At 36.0% G+C, this 13,594-nt stretch overlaps 1 protein-coding gene across 1 annotated transcript in view; it reads right to left on the bottom strand.

The window, feature by feature from the left end:
• Window positions 1-1,113: 1,113 nt before the first annotated feature.
• The window catches only part of LOC127455865 (Golgi integral membrane protein 4-like), a 38,362-nt gene continuing 25,881 nt past the window's right edge, over window positions 1,114-13,594 (bottom strand). The window contains exons 10-16 of the mRNA XM_051724003.1: window positions 12,292-12,557; window positions 12,000-12,076; window positions 11,825-11,886; window positions 11,542-11,727; window positions 11,352-11,420; window positions 11,169-11,255; window positions 1,114-5,030 (exon numbers count right to left, since the gene is read on the bottom strand). Of these exons, the coding sequence (XP_051579963.1) occupies window positions 4,890-5,030; window positions 11,169-11,255; window positions 11,352-11,420; window positions 11,542-11,727; window positions 11,825-11,886; window positions 12,000-12,076; window positions 12,292-12,557 (888 nt within the window). The 3' untranslated portion in view covers window positions 1,114-4,889. The remainder of the gene's footprint in view (window positions 5,031-11,168; window positions 11,256-11,351; window positions 11,421-11,541; window positions 11,728-11,824; window positions 11,887-11,999; window positions 12,077-12,291; window positions 12,558-13,594) is intronic.

The raw sequence follows: 13,594 nt of genomic DNA, 5'->3' as shown, positions 1-13,594 counted from the left end.
TATATTTTTAATTGGCATAAATTAAATTCTGTACAACAAAAAACACCATGATGTATACTTAAAATGGCACTTTACAATTTAAATAATATATTACTATTTTATTATGCATTTGAGTAATTACATTATTTTTTTCCACACTGTATAGGCTACTTAGAATTGAGAGGGGGTGTTCAATTGCCATGAAAATAATTCCACAATATGAACATTTTTAAATGTTCCTAAGACTTAAATTTCTATATGCAAAATACATTTATTTTTCTTTTGATTTTGGGATCACCCAACTGTAAGGAATGACTTTGTTTAGGAGTAAAACAATATTGTTACCAAATTGTTTTTATTTTTTATTTTTTTATTAATAATTAACATTAATATTGACAACACTATTGTTGGTGATGCTCTTATCAATGTTGTTTAAAATATGCTAACACTGGACCAATAAACAACATTTAAATGCAATATCTCCTAATAATGAAACAAACTATCTGAGCAAACCAATTTATTAAAATTAATTGGACTTCCCAAAGCTACACAAAATTTGTGAGAATTGTAAGAAACCTCTGAACATGTTTTACAGCTTCCAAGATGATTCCTTTCCATATATGGATTGGTTTTGCTAGCACTCGTACTCAAAAATAAAGTACATTTTACAATATGCATGTACTGTATATTGTCAGACATAGTGTAATGTCTCATTGTCCAGGCCCAAGAACAGGTAATAGCGCAAAGGGTTGTCAGAACTACAACAGAAGAAAAGAATGAAGCAACGGCAAAAAAAAAAAAAAGATGAAGCCCGTTTCTGAAACATAAAGATTGAGAGGCAACAGACAGAACAACAAAAATGTGGCCTTACCTCTGTGTCACTTTCTGCAGCAGCTTTATCAGCCATCCAGAAACACCAGGATGAATAAAGTCAGCTCACAGCGCTAATCTTACAGAGTTCTTCTGCTCTTGATTCATTTATTATATTTACTGGAACAAAGAGATTTCCTGAAGGTTAACAAACATCCGAATATCAGCCCACCCTCTGGAGGGAATGTCTGTGCATGATTAGACCTGGTGGTCTGAACTCAAAACACAAATAAAGACAAACAAAAAACAATCAAAGAAAAGGGATTAATATTAAATCATCCACCAATATTTTTATTCCTCTCACATACCATTATCAACAAAATGGCTCAAGTATTTCTCTGTAAATAATTTTCAGAAAGGTTATATGTCATACTTTTACAAAACTTTTTTGGGGAAAAAATCTATACACATACAGATATTTATTATTTAACATATAATGTATTAAACAGAGCTAAACAAGCTAAAAATGACAATTCTGTCATTATTTACTCACCCTCATGTTGTTCCAAACTCATACGACTTTCTTCTTTTCATGGAACAGAAGACGACGATGTTAGGTAGAATGTTAGCCTCGGTCACCATTCACTTCCATTGTAAATAAAATGCTCATAAAGTGAATGGTGACTGAGGTTGTCATAAATCGTCACATGGTTCTGGAACTAGAGAGTGAGTAAACGATGACAGAATCTTCATTTTTGGGTGAATCCATTAAGAGAAAGTTGGTTTCACCAGTATTACAGCTAATAAATCCAAAAAAAAAAAAAATCCTATTTGTAGAGTAAAATAAAAAAGATTGAAAACAAAAAAAAAAAAAATTGTTTTGTATAATATCAAAAAACAGTAAATACAAGACAAAATAAATACAATATTTCAATATTGTAGTGATCTAGCATACATTCAGGACAAATCGTTTTGAGTAAGCTAAACTTTTTGTGTATTGTGCAAACTTTGTGTAATGTTTTCTTTACAAATTGTTCGTCTGAATATTTGCCTCTTATCAACTATCATTTTCAATGTGGCATTGATTTCTGTGACAATAAGACTTTGAAACCCAGGTCCAGTAACATGTAGAATACCAGTACTAGTAAAAACTAGAACACTAATTGGCAGATTTGAACTGGCAGAACCTTCAACAATGAGATCAGTAGCTAAATAACCTTGTTAATAGTCTTCAATACAGTCTCAACGAGGCACTTCATGGTATGTAGAAAAAAATTTTGAGAAAGAAATTTGATTGTTTCACAATGAAATCAGTATTTAACTGAATGATTTTCATTCAATTTAAGGCAGCATAAGCACTAATCCCGTAAGATAAATACCATTTTTTTTTAACATTTAAAAACAATGATTTGTCAACAGCTACGTATATCTGCTTGAATTACATGTAAACATTCATGTAGTGACATCTATTAACCCAAGCACCTTGGCAGTCTCACAGATGATGCAGTAAGCCAACACTGCATTATTTATTAGTTATTTTAAGTTATTTTAAGCATGTTTGACTGAGAGACAACTGCATGGACAACGCCAGGTTAGGATTCAAGGCTGTCTGGTGATTGCTGCCAGTCCATAAAAATTGTAGTCATATTTGGGTAAATCTCACCAAAAATCAAGAGGAAAAATAAAACACTGTATATTTTGCATGAAGAACATTAAGCCCATTTTTTAAGATATTATATATATAGATATATATATATATATATATATATATATATATTTATTTTTTTTTTGCATTGTGACATTATTTTATGAAAATTAAGCACACTCTAAATTCTCACTACTGTAATGCAAAAAATGTCTAATTCTCATTATTGTACTACAGTCTTTAAAAATGTCACAGTCTGGCCACATTTATTATAATAATTTTGTATTATTCTATAGTTATACACTGCCTGGCCAAAAAAAACAAAAAAAAAAAAAGTTGCTGTTTGGATTTAAATAAGCAGATCCTTAAGAGCCTATGATTGGATCATTATTGCATGTTTCATCTGGCAACAGTTCTTTTAACCCTAATTGATGCAGTGTGTAGCTTCTCATTTCTTAAACAACCATATCAGAAGACATATCCCGTGGTTGTGGAAAAGATGTTACTGTGTTTCAGAGGGGGCAAAATATTGGCCTGCATCAGGCAAAGAAAACAACTAAGGAGATTTATGAAATCTCTGGAATTGGGTTAAGAACTGTCCAACGCATTATTAAAACCAGGAAGGATAGTGGTGAACAGCAAGTTTCACGGAAGAAATGTGGTCGAAAAAAATCTTGAATGATTGTGATCGGAGATCACTAAAACACTTGGTGAAGTCACATCATTAAAAAAATCAACAGTAGAACTCACAGCTATGTTTAATAGTGAAAGTAAGAGTATTTCCACACGCACAATGTGACGAGAACTTACAGGATTGGGACTAAACAGCTGTGTGGCCACAAGAAAGCCACTTGTTAGTGAGGCTGATCAGAAAAAAAACTACTTTAATTTGCTTGGGAGCATAAAGATTGGACTGTGGAACAATGGAAAAAGGTCATGTGGTCTGATGAGTCCAGATTTACCCTATTCCAAAGTGATGGGCACGTCAGGGTAAGAAGAGAAGTGCATGAAGCGATGCACCCGTCATACAGAGTGCCCACTGTACAAGACTCTGGAGGCAGTGTTATGATCTGGGGTTGCTTCAATCGGTCAGGTCTCGGCTCAGCAACATTATGCGGCAATAAAATGAAGTCAGCTGACTACCTGAATGTACTGAATGACCAGGTTATCCCATCAATTATCCCCCTTTTTTTTGGCCAGGCAGTGTATAAAAAAATAAAAATAATAATTCTTCTGCTCTAACTTCTGTACAACTACAGCTACGGAGAGAACTTGGCAGTGCAATACTGCGGATATTGTTGGCTTTTGTTTGACGAATTGCTTCCTCATTTTGTCTTTATATTATAAAGACATGTTATGTGTAATTTGATTTTATGTTGCCATTCTACAAAGGCCAAAATACATGGACTATATTTATATTTATATATTTATATAAGTATTAACTTGATCACATTTCTTGTTTTTACCCACTATAAGAGTCCTGCTAGATGTATAAACCTGAAGAAAACCTATTTATTTCAATTGAACTTTTTTTTTTTTTTTTGTCCTTGGAAAACAGAATAAAATGGTACTATTTTCAAATTTGGAAAATGTTTATATATATATATAAAAATAACAAAATAAAAAAAAAATATCTGAAATTTTCCTCTGACCCCAGTTTGAAAACCTCTTTGCTATTTGACTAAATATAAAATGTACTTTGTTTTTTTTTCTGGCATAAATTAAATTCTGTACAACAAACGCCACCATTATGTATACTTAAAATGGTACTTCACAATTTAAATAATATATTATTATTATTATTTAGCATTTTTGTAATGGAATGTTTTTTTGTTTTTTTCGCATTAGGCTACTGAGAATTGAGAGGGGGTGTTTAAATACCATGAAAACAAAGTCACAATGTGAGAAATTTTAAACGGTCTTAAGATAGGCTTACATTTCTTTACTTAAAATATATTTATTTTTCTTTTGATTTTAGGATAAAAAAAAAAAAAGGATATTTCTTGACAGTTTTTTGAGACTCACCCATTTAAAGAGCTGAAGTCTACATTTTCTAAAACCGTTTCAGTTTTACTCCAAAGACAGAATTTATCTTAAATGTGCAGCCACATGAAAAATAAAATATTTTAAATTGATAAATGGCACCTGGGAAAACTCTTTCAGTGCTAGAATGTTTGGTGGAAAAATCTGTGCTTTTAAAATCCAGTTGAAGAAATGTGCAACATGGAATTACAAGCAAGACCTATGTAACAACAAAATAAAAGATAGACAGACAGATGTACAGTATAGCAGACAGCAGCATCTGCTTGGTCTGCAAGAGGTTGACTGTTCAGCATCTTTTTTGTGCATCTCAGTTGCAGAGTCACGCAGACCAGAACAGAAATCTGTTTCCTGCTCACGAGAACCTTTGCCTGGCACAGAGTTTAAGAATGGTGGCAGCGACTAGCTGTCTTTCTCACATTTCTGCCCTGCGATGGGGTGGTTTATCACCATTGCCCTCTTTCTCCTCATCTTCCTCTTCGTAGTTCTCCTCATTGAGATCTTGGGCGGGCTGTTTATCCTCTTTCACTTCTACATCCTTGTCTCTGGCCTCTTCCTGTACAGACAAACAAAAATAAAAATTAACAAACGATGAAAAACAAGCTGAGGTGATCAGCATAAAATTTAGAGAACAGCCTACACAGGAAGAGGCCAACTGACCAATATGCAAAGCAACCAACCACAGTTTGTTTTGTTTCGACATATAGAGATAGGTAAATCATAAATTGATGATGCCACAATAATAGACTAGTGGTAAAAAATTAAAGGACAATGTGCAATCAAAACTTCCCTCTGTCCAAAAGTAATATATAATATCACTGATATATTATGCTTCCATTATAACATTCTTGCATTATGCATAACACACCCTCATTTGGTCAGGTGTTTCAAAAGGAGAATGAAAACATTCCCTGAAATTCACTGCCTGAATCAAAGAGATGCCATGAAAAAGGAGATTGGATGTTTAAAGCGGAGCTGGACTGAACTCATGAGATGGCCTGGCAGTAACAAGACACCATGGAAGATGCTGGAATCGATCTGACTCACCCAACTGAAAGCGCTGCAACCAGTCTAATGTTACCGTGGCAGCTTGTACAAAAGAACAAGCGTAAACATACACACATGAGCAATGCATAAATATCTGCATTATACATGACATAAGCTATAAGACATTGACCTTTAAACAAATAACTCTTTTAACCCTATAACGCCGTGCATATCAAATATGATACACAACATTTGATGGCTCCGGTTTCATTCTCTGTTCAAGCTGACGAGCCAAATAACCTATGGTAAGTTTCACATGTTTATGGCACCATCTAGTGGTTATTTGTGAAAAAAGTGGTTTCAATGTTTATATCGATCTATTTAAAATGGCAGCAGACTTGTGCGAAAAGTGATTCTTATGATGGGATAAATGACAGCTTATTTTAATAAAGTAAAAGTGACAGTAATGATTATATTGTTACTCCTTTGAAATCCATGTATCAAATATGATACACTAGGCCTTTCAGGCATATCTCTCAATTCACATTCCACATTGCATTCCATTCTTGCCCACCGCAAGACAATTGTGACATATACTTTTTATAAGATATATTTAAAGTGTGAACTACATAATATTTATGTGTATTTTCATACATGCAGCCTGCTCTGTCATTATACAAGCTACAAGGTATTATGATATCATCTTAGCATAAGTTCCTGAGACTCAGCTGAAAAGGTCTTACAATTTTCCTTTTTTAAATGTCAATATAGTGTTTGGTGCATAAAATACATATGAAAAAAACTGTCTTTTGAATTTATAGACCAAAGAGAAGTTGTTGTCATGGACAAACTCTCAAAGATTTGGCATCTCTGAAAAGCCCAGGGACTCCTCTGATAATACCCCAAGATTTACCACTGTAGCATGTATGGGCTAAAAAAAACTTTAACAAATGTCCTACACAAACATGAATTGCCTTGCCTCAGGAGGATAAAGACCTTTAAAGCCTAATGTATCAAATATGATACATAATAAAAACGTGCACATTATTTTATTTTACGATTTCTTTTTATAGTTTGTCTAATGGTACAAAAATGTGAATTTTCTGACAATTATTTCATATGTCAGGATTTACAGGGTTAAGGTGGTTAATGGCCATGCTTATATATATATATATATATATATATATATACAGGTGCATCTCAATAAATTAGAATGTTGTGGAAAAGTTCATTTATTTCAGTAATTCAACTCAAATTGTGAAACTCGTGTATTAAATAAATTCAATGCACACAGACTGAAGTAGTTTAAGTCTTTGGTTCTTTTAATTGTGATGATTTTGGCTCACATTTAACAAAAACCCACCAATTCACTATCTCAAAAAATTAGAATACATCATAAGACCAATAAAAAAAACATTTTTAGTGAATTGTTGGCCTTCTGGAAAGTATGTTCATTTACTGTATATGTACTCAATACTTGGTAGGGGCTCCTTTTGCTTTAATTACTGCCTCAATTCGGCGTGGCATGGAGGTGATCAGTTTGTGGCACTGCTGAGGTGGTATGGAAGCCCAGGTTTCTTTGACAGTGGCCTTCAGCTCATCTGCATTTTTTGGTCTCTTGTTTCTCATTCTCCTCTTGACAATACCCCATAGATTCTATATGGGGTTCAGGTCTGGTGAGTTTGCTGGCCAGTCAAGCACACCAACACCATGGTCATTTAACCGACTTTTGGTGCTTTTGGCAGTGTGGGCAGGTGCCAAATCCTGCTGGAAAATGAAATCAGCATCTTTAAAAAGCTGGTCAGCAGAAGGAAGCATGAAGTGCTCCAAACATTCTTGGTAAATGGGTGCAGTGACTTTGGTTTTCAAAAAACACAATGGACCAACACCAGCAGATGACATTGCACCCCAAATCATCACAGACTGTGGAAACTTAACACTGGACTTCAAGCAACTTGGGCTATGAGCTTCTCCACCCTTCCTCCAGACTCTAGGACCTTGGTTTCCAAATGAAATACAAAACTTGCTCTCATCTGAAGAGAGGACTTTGGACCACTGGGCAACAGTCCAGTTCTTCTTCTCCTTAGCCCAGGTAAGACGCCTCTGACGTTGTCTGTGGTTCAGGAGTGGCTTAACAAGAGGAATACGACAACTGTAGCCAAATTCCTTGACATGTCTGTGTGTGGTGGCTCTTGATGCCTTGACCCCAGCCTCAGTCCATTCCTTGTGAAGTTCACCCAAATTCTTGAATCGATTTTGCTTGACAATCATAAGGCTGCGGTTCTCTCGGTTGGTTGTGCATCTTTTTCTTCCACACTTTTTCCTTCCACTCAACTTTCTGTTAACATGCTTGTATACAGCACTCTGTGAACAGCCAGCTTCTTTGGCAATGAATGTTTGTGGCTTACCCTCCTTGTGAAGGGTGTCAATGATTGTCTTCTGGACAACTGTCAGATCAGCAGTCTTCCCCATGATTGTGTAGCCTAGTGAACCAAACTGAGAGACCATTTTGAAGGCTCAGGAAACCTTTGCAGGTGTTTTGAGTTGATTAGCTGATTGGCATGTCACCATATTCTAATTTTTTGAGATAGTGAATTGGTGGGTTTTTGTTAAATGTGAGCTAAAATCATCACAATTAAAAAAACCAAAGACTTAAACTACTTCAGTCTGTGTGCATTGAATTTATTTAATACACGAGTTTCACAATTTGAGTTGAATTACTGAAATGAACTTTTCCACGACATTCTAATTTATTGAGATGCACCTGTGTATATATATATATATATATATATATATATATATATATATATATATATATATATATATGCAATATACTTTTGTGCTCAAAAGTTTGCATACCCTGGCAGAAATTGTGAAATTTTGGCATTGATTTTGAAAATATGACTGATCATGCAAAAAAACTGTCTTTTATTTAAGGATAGTGATCATATGAAGCCATTTATTATCACATAGTTGTTTGGCTCCTTTTTAAATCATAATGACAACAGAAATCACCCAAATGGCCCTGATCAAAAGTTTACATACCCTTGAATGTTTGGCCTTGTTACAAACACACAAGGTGACACACACAGGTTTAAATGGCAATTAAAGGTTAATTTCCCACACCTGTGGCTTTTTAAATTTCAATTAGTGTCTGTGTATAAATAGTCAATGAGTTTGTTAGCTCTCACGTACTCTTGATACCAAGCCAAGGTCAGGTAGACCAAGAAAGATTTCAGCCACAACTGCCAGAAGAATTGTTCGGCATACAAAGAAAAACCCACAGGTAACCTCATGAGAAATACAGGTTGCTCTGGAAAAAGACAGTGTGGTTGTTTCAAAGAGCACAATACGACGATACTTGAACAAAAATGAGCTGCACGGTCGAGTTGCCAGAAAGAAGCCTTTACTGCGCCAATGCCACAAAAAACAACTCCTTGACATGCCTCACAGCTTCTGGCACACTGTAATTTGGAATGACGAGACCAAAATAGAGCTTTATGGTCACAACCATAAGCGCTATGTTTGGAGAGGGGTCAACAAGGCCTATAGTGAAAAGAATACCATCCCCACTGTGAAGCATGGTGGTGGCTCACTGATGTTTTGGGGGTGTGTGAGCTCTAAAGCAGGGGTGTCAAAGGGCCGCATCCCTGCAGAGTTTAGCTCCAGCCCTGCTCCAAAATGCCTCCTTGTAATCTTCAAGCACTCCTGAAGACCTTGATTAGCTGCTTCAGGTGTGTTTAATTAGGGTTGGAGCTCAACTCTGCTGGACTGTGGCCCTCCAGGAACTGAGTTTGACACCCCTGCTCTAAAGGCACGGGGAATCATGTGAAAATTGATGGTAAGATGAATGCAGCATGTTATCAGAAAATACTGGCAGGCAATTTGCATTCTTCGCAACGAAAGCTGCACATGGGCACTCTTGGACTTTCCAGCACGACAATGACCCTAAGGACAAGGCCAAGTTGACCCTCCAGTGGTTACAGCAGATAAAGGTGAAGGTTCTGGAGTGGCCATCACAGTCTCCTGACCTTAATATCATCGAGCCACTCTGGGGAGATCTCAAACGTGCAGTTCATGCAAGACGACAAAAGACTTTGCATGACCTGGAGGCATTTTGCCAAGACGAATGGGCAGCTATACCACCTGCAAGAATTTGGGGCCTCATAGACAACTATTACAAAAGACTGCACGCTGTCATTGATGCTAAAGGGGGCAATACACAGTATTAAGAACTAAGGGTATGCAGACTTTTGAACAGGGGTCATTTCATTTTTTTCTTTGTTGCCATGTTTTGTTTTATGATTGTGCCATTCTGTTATGACCTGCAGTTGAATATGAATCCCATAAGAAATAAAAGAAATGTGTTTTGCCTGCTCACTCATGTTTTCTTTAAAAATGGTACATATATTACCAATTCTACAAGGGTATGCAAACTTTTGAGCACAACTGTATATACTTATATATTTCATTAATAAGTAATGAACAAGCATTATATTTTGCACATAAAATATAAAAATTCAGTCTATATATAAAGTCTATAAAAGTCTATGATGGATTCATTAATTTTCTTTGTTTATTAAATTGTATTTTTGTTTTTGCCATAGTAATATGTAGTACAGTGCAGTGAGGACATAAAATGAGGGGGTACAGGTTGCATGCTGGATTTGAACTTGGGATGCCAACATGAGCATCACAGCTCAATATAATAGTGCACATGTGCTAATCACTATGGCACCTTCTCTGATTGGACATGTTCACAGATGAAGCTATGATACCTTTTCAGTGGAATTTATTTCACTACGTTTATGTCTCTCATCCACACTAAATGGTGTTTTTCTCTACTGAAAACAGTGTTATGAAAATGCTCAATTAACACACATTTTGGAAAATGATAATGTTGGGAAAATGAAAACGGATTAGTATGGATCTAGCCTGAAAATCATTCCTACCCACTCGATGAAATTATAATTTTTTATATGGGTCTGCCTCTCATATTTTAGAAAGAGTTAAAACTTTGAGGGGAAATTAATGAAAACTAGATATGTAAAGTTCATCAAAACAAACTTTGATGTTGGCTTGACAAAGCTGATAGGATGATTAATAGAACGACAGATATAACGAATTAAAGACAAAAAAATTTATCTATAGATAGAACAAACGATAGATTGAACAAACAAACTATAGATAGAATGAACAAACGATAGACAGAACGAACGGTAGATAGAAGTTTATTCATTTTCTTCAGACTGTGTTTCAAATATGGCTGTATTGGAAGGGCTACACGATGTTAGCCAATCACAACAGTGGGCGTTTACATTGAAGTCTTAAAGGGCCAGACATCTTAAAACCAAGCGTTTCAGACAGAGGGCCAGAGACAGGGTGGAAAATGATTATAGATTACTGTATTATGATTGTTTTTGTGAGTATGTCATGACCCCTTTAATAAAATAGTAATAGTGCAAAATAGTAATAATGACTCGTGCATTTGCAAACACCTCTAATTGAGTAACTGCAACAAATGTTCAAATGGTCTCATATGCGCACACAGTCAATAAGTCAGCTGATGGTCTTCCTTCAAATATTCGATTACACATTGTGTCATGTAAACTCTGCTGTAGCTAGATTAGAACTGCACATATAAATGTACTGAGTGTCTTTGGAACAAACTGAAGATGGCAAACTCATGTTTGTAAATATTAAGTACCTGTTCTCCATTCTCCTCATTATATGGGTCTCCTTCTTCCTCTCTCACAGCTGCAGGCTTCTGATTCTCTAGCAGCTCATCCTGGGCCTGGAGGGAGAATGACATCATATTTATGGGGGAAAAAAACAAAAACTATTTGTTGTTCTGTTTTTAGAACTGTGTGTGTTTGCATTTGTCTCTGACCTCATCATCCCCATCTTCCTGGTACTGTTCATCCACATTGTCTTCCTGTTGATCTGGATTTCCAGCCATCTGCACAAAACACATTTTAGATTTTCTGTATTTCAATCTCAGAAACCTCTCCAAATTCACAGCAAATAAATCTGTGTAAACAACTGGATTCTAACTCATCACTTCCTCTGATGTCACTCACCACAAGCTGTTCTTGAGCGGGGGGCTGGTGCTGATGCTCTCTGTGCAGGTGCATGTCTGGGTGACCTGCAGGCGCCGGTTCTTCCTCCTCCTTCTCATGGGGCTGATTCTGCTCTGCCTCCTCAAACTCATCCTCGCCCTGATTGTTCGGGTCATCTTTAGGGTCAACATCTGCTTCTATAGGGCGCTACAGGTTGACACAGAAGCATATTAAGGTTATAGAATATTGTGTGTGTGTGTGTGTGTGTTTATACATTTATAATATCAAGATCACAGGCCTCCACCTGCTCATGGTGAATATGTTCTTCTCCACCTTGCCTTGGCACCTGATGGTGTATGTCCCTCTCTACAATGGGAAATATTTTTTAATAAACACCTCAAACGACTGTGGCTTTGGTAGATGTGTATGTATGGTAAATATGCATTCAAAAATAACTGTCACACTATATGAATTCTCACCATTCTCCTCAGATATCTGTGGATCGTCCTCTCCATGGATTATATCAGCATCCATGTTTTCATACTGTGACTTTTTTCTGAAATTACAGACATTTGTAAAATAATTAATTGCTTTTTGTTTCCTGTCATAGATCTTATCATAGTGACAAGAACTGTCAAATAACTAATATAGACACACACGAGCGCATACCCATTGATTTCTATAAAGCAGCAAGAGACATTAAACTACAGTTTACTATAGTAATAAATGAATGCATAACTGTGCAGTCAGCTGCAGGGAAAGGTCTCTGACCTGATCATCTCCTGCTGTAGTTGTTGCTCTTTCAGATCAGCTTCTCTGTTCTGCTGTTCCTCTCTCTCTCTCTGTAGACGCAGTTGCTCCTCTCTCTCCTTCTGATGCTGCAATTGCTGCCTCTGCAGGGCCTCCTGACGCAGGTGCAGCTGTCTGCGCTCTTCTGCCACCTGCACAGCCAGACGCCGCTGCTCCTGCTGCTGTTCATATGCAGACTTCACCCGCTCCACCTGCGCATGCTGCACCTGAGCCTCCGCCGGTGCCACCTGGAGGAAGAGAGTAGCCATTACAATGAGATATGAAGAAATAATTTGAGTTCAATTAAATTTGGACTCTTTCAACAACATGGCACAAGTAAATAATTTCAATTTTCACACAAATTTTAGTCTTGACTGCATTCACCAAGCTTAACCATTCAACGCTGTAACCACAGTTATTGTGTAAAATAATTATCACAGAAACACTCTTTAATTTATGGGAAATATAAGTTAACCAATAACATTTGGACACAAACTAGCTAGCCCCTACTGAGTGATAGCTTAATTTAGGCTAAATCAGCAGTCCTGTTCCTTTCAATCCCAATCTGTTTGATATTTTTTCTAAATTTTATATATATATTTATAATTTAAAATATTTTTTCATGTTAGCAATTTTATTTAAAGGAGTCATGTAATGCAATTTTTTATTTATTTATTTTATTTTATTTTTTAAATTGTTATTATCTTCCCTGAGGTCCACTGATAATAATAGTAAAGTTTTTTTTTTTTTTTGCACCAAAACGGTCATAATTGAGTAATATATAATCATTTTCCACCCTTTCTGTGGCACTCTGTCTGAAACGCTCAGTTTTAGCGTAGCGTCTCCTTTAAACTTCAATGTTATGATTGGCTAACATCGTGCAGCCGCTCAAATTCAGCCATATGAAACTCAATCTGAAGAGAATGAACAAGCTCCACAACATTATAAAACTAAATTTCAGGGTTTAAACATAACACACATCCATTATTACATGTACATTTCAGTTTAACAGTTCAATTTAAAAGGTAAATTTGACATTAGGGTTGCCACGATGTACGGTGTTACCGGTTTTACTCGGTACAAGGGACAACACCAGTGTGAAATTTTATACAGGGTAAAAGGGGGAAACATTATAAATGGAACTTCCAATATCAATACAATAATCCAACGAATAGATTAGCCTTAAATAAAGAATAGCTGCCTAATGAAGAGTTTGCGACCCATGATAAATGAACCTAAATAATGCATTGAAAGCCAGATGTTCTTTACCAACATATCAAATTAC

The sequence above is a fragment of the Myxocyprinus asiaticus genome, chromosome 18 (genome assembly GCF_019703515.2).
Source record: "Myxocyprinus asiaticus isolate MX2 ecotype Aquarium Trade chromosome 18, UBuf_Myxa_2, whole genome shotgun sequence".
In the NCBI taxonomy this organism is placed as follows: Eukaryota; Metazoa; Chordata; class Actinopteri; order Cypriniformes; family Catostomidae; genus Myxocyprinus; species Myxocyprinus asiaticus.
This window is presented reverse-complemented; position numbering and strand designations above follow the sequence as displayed.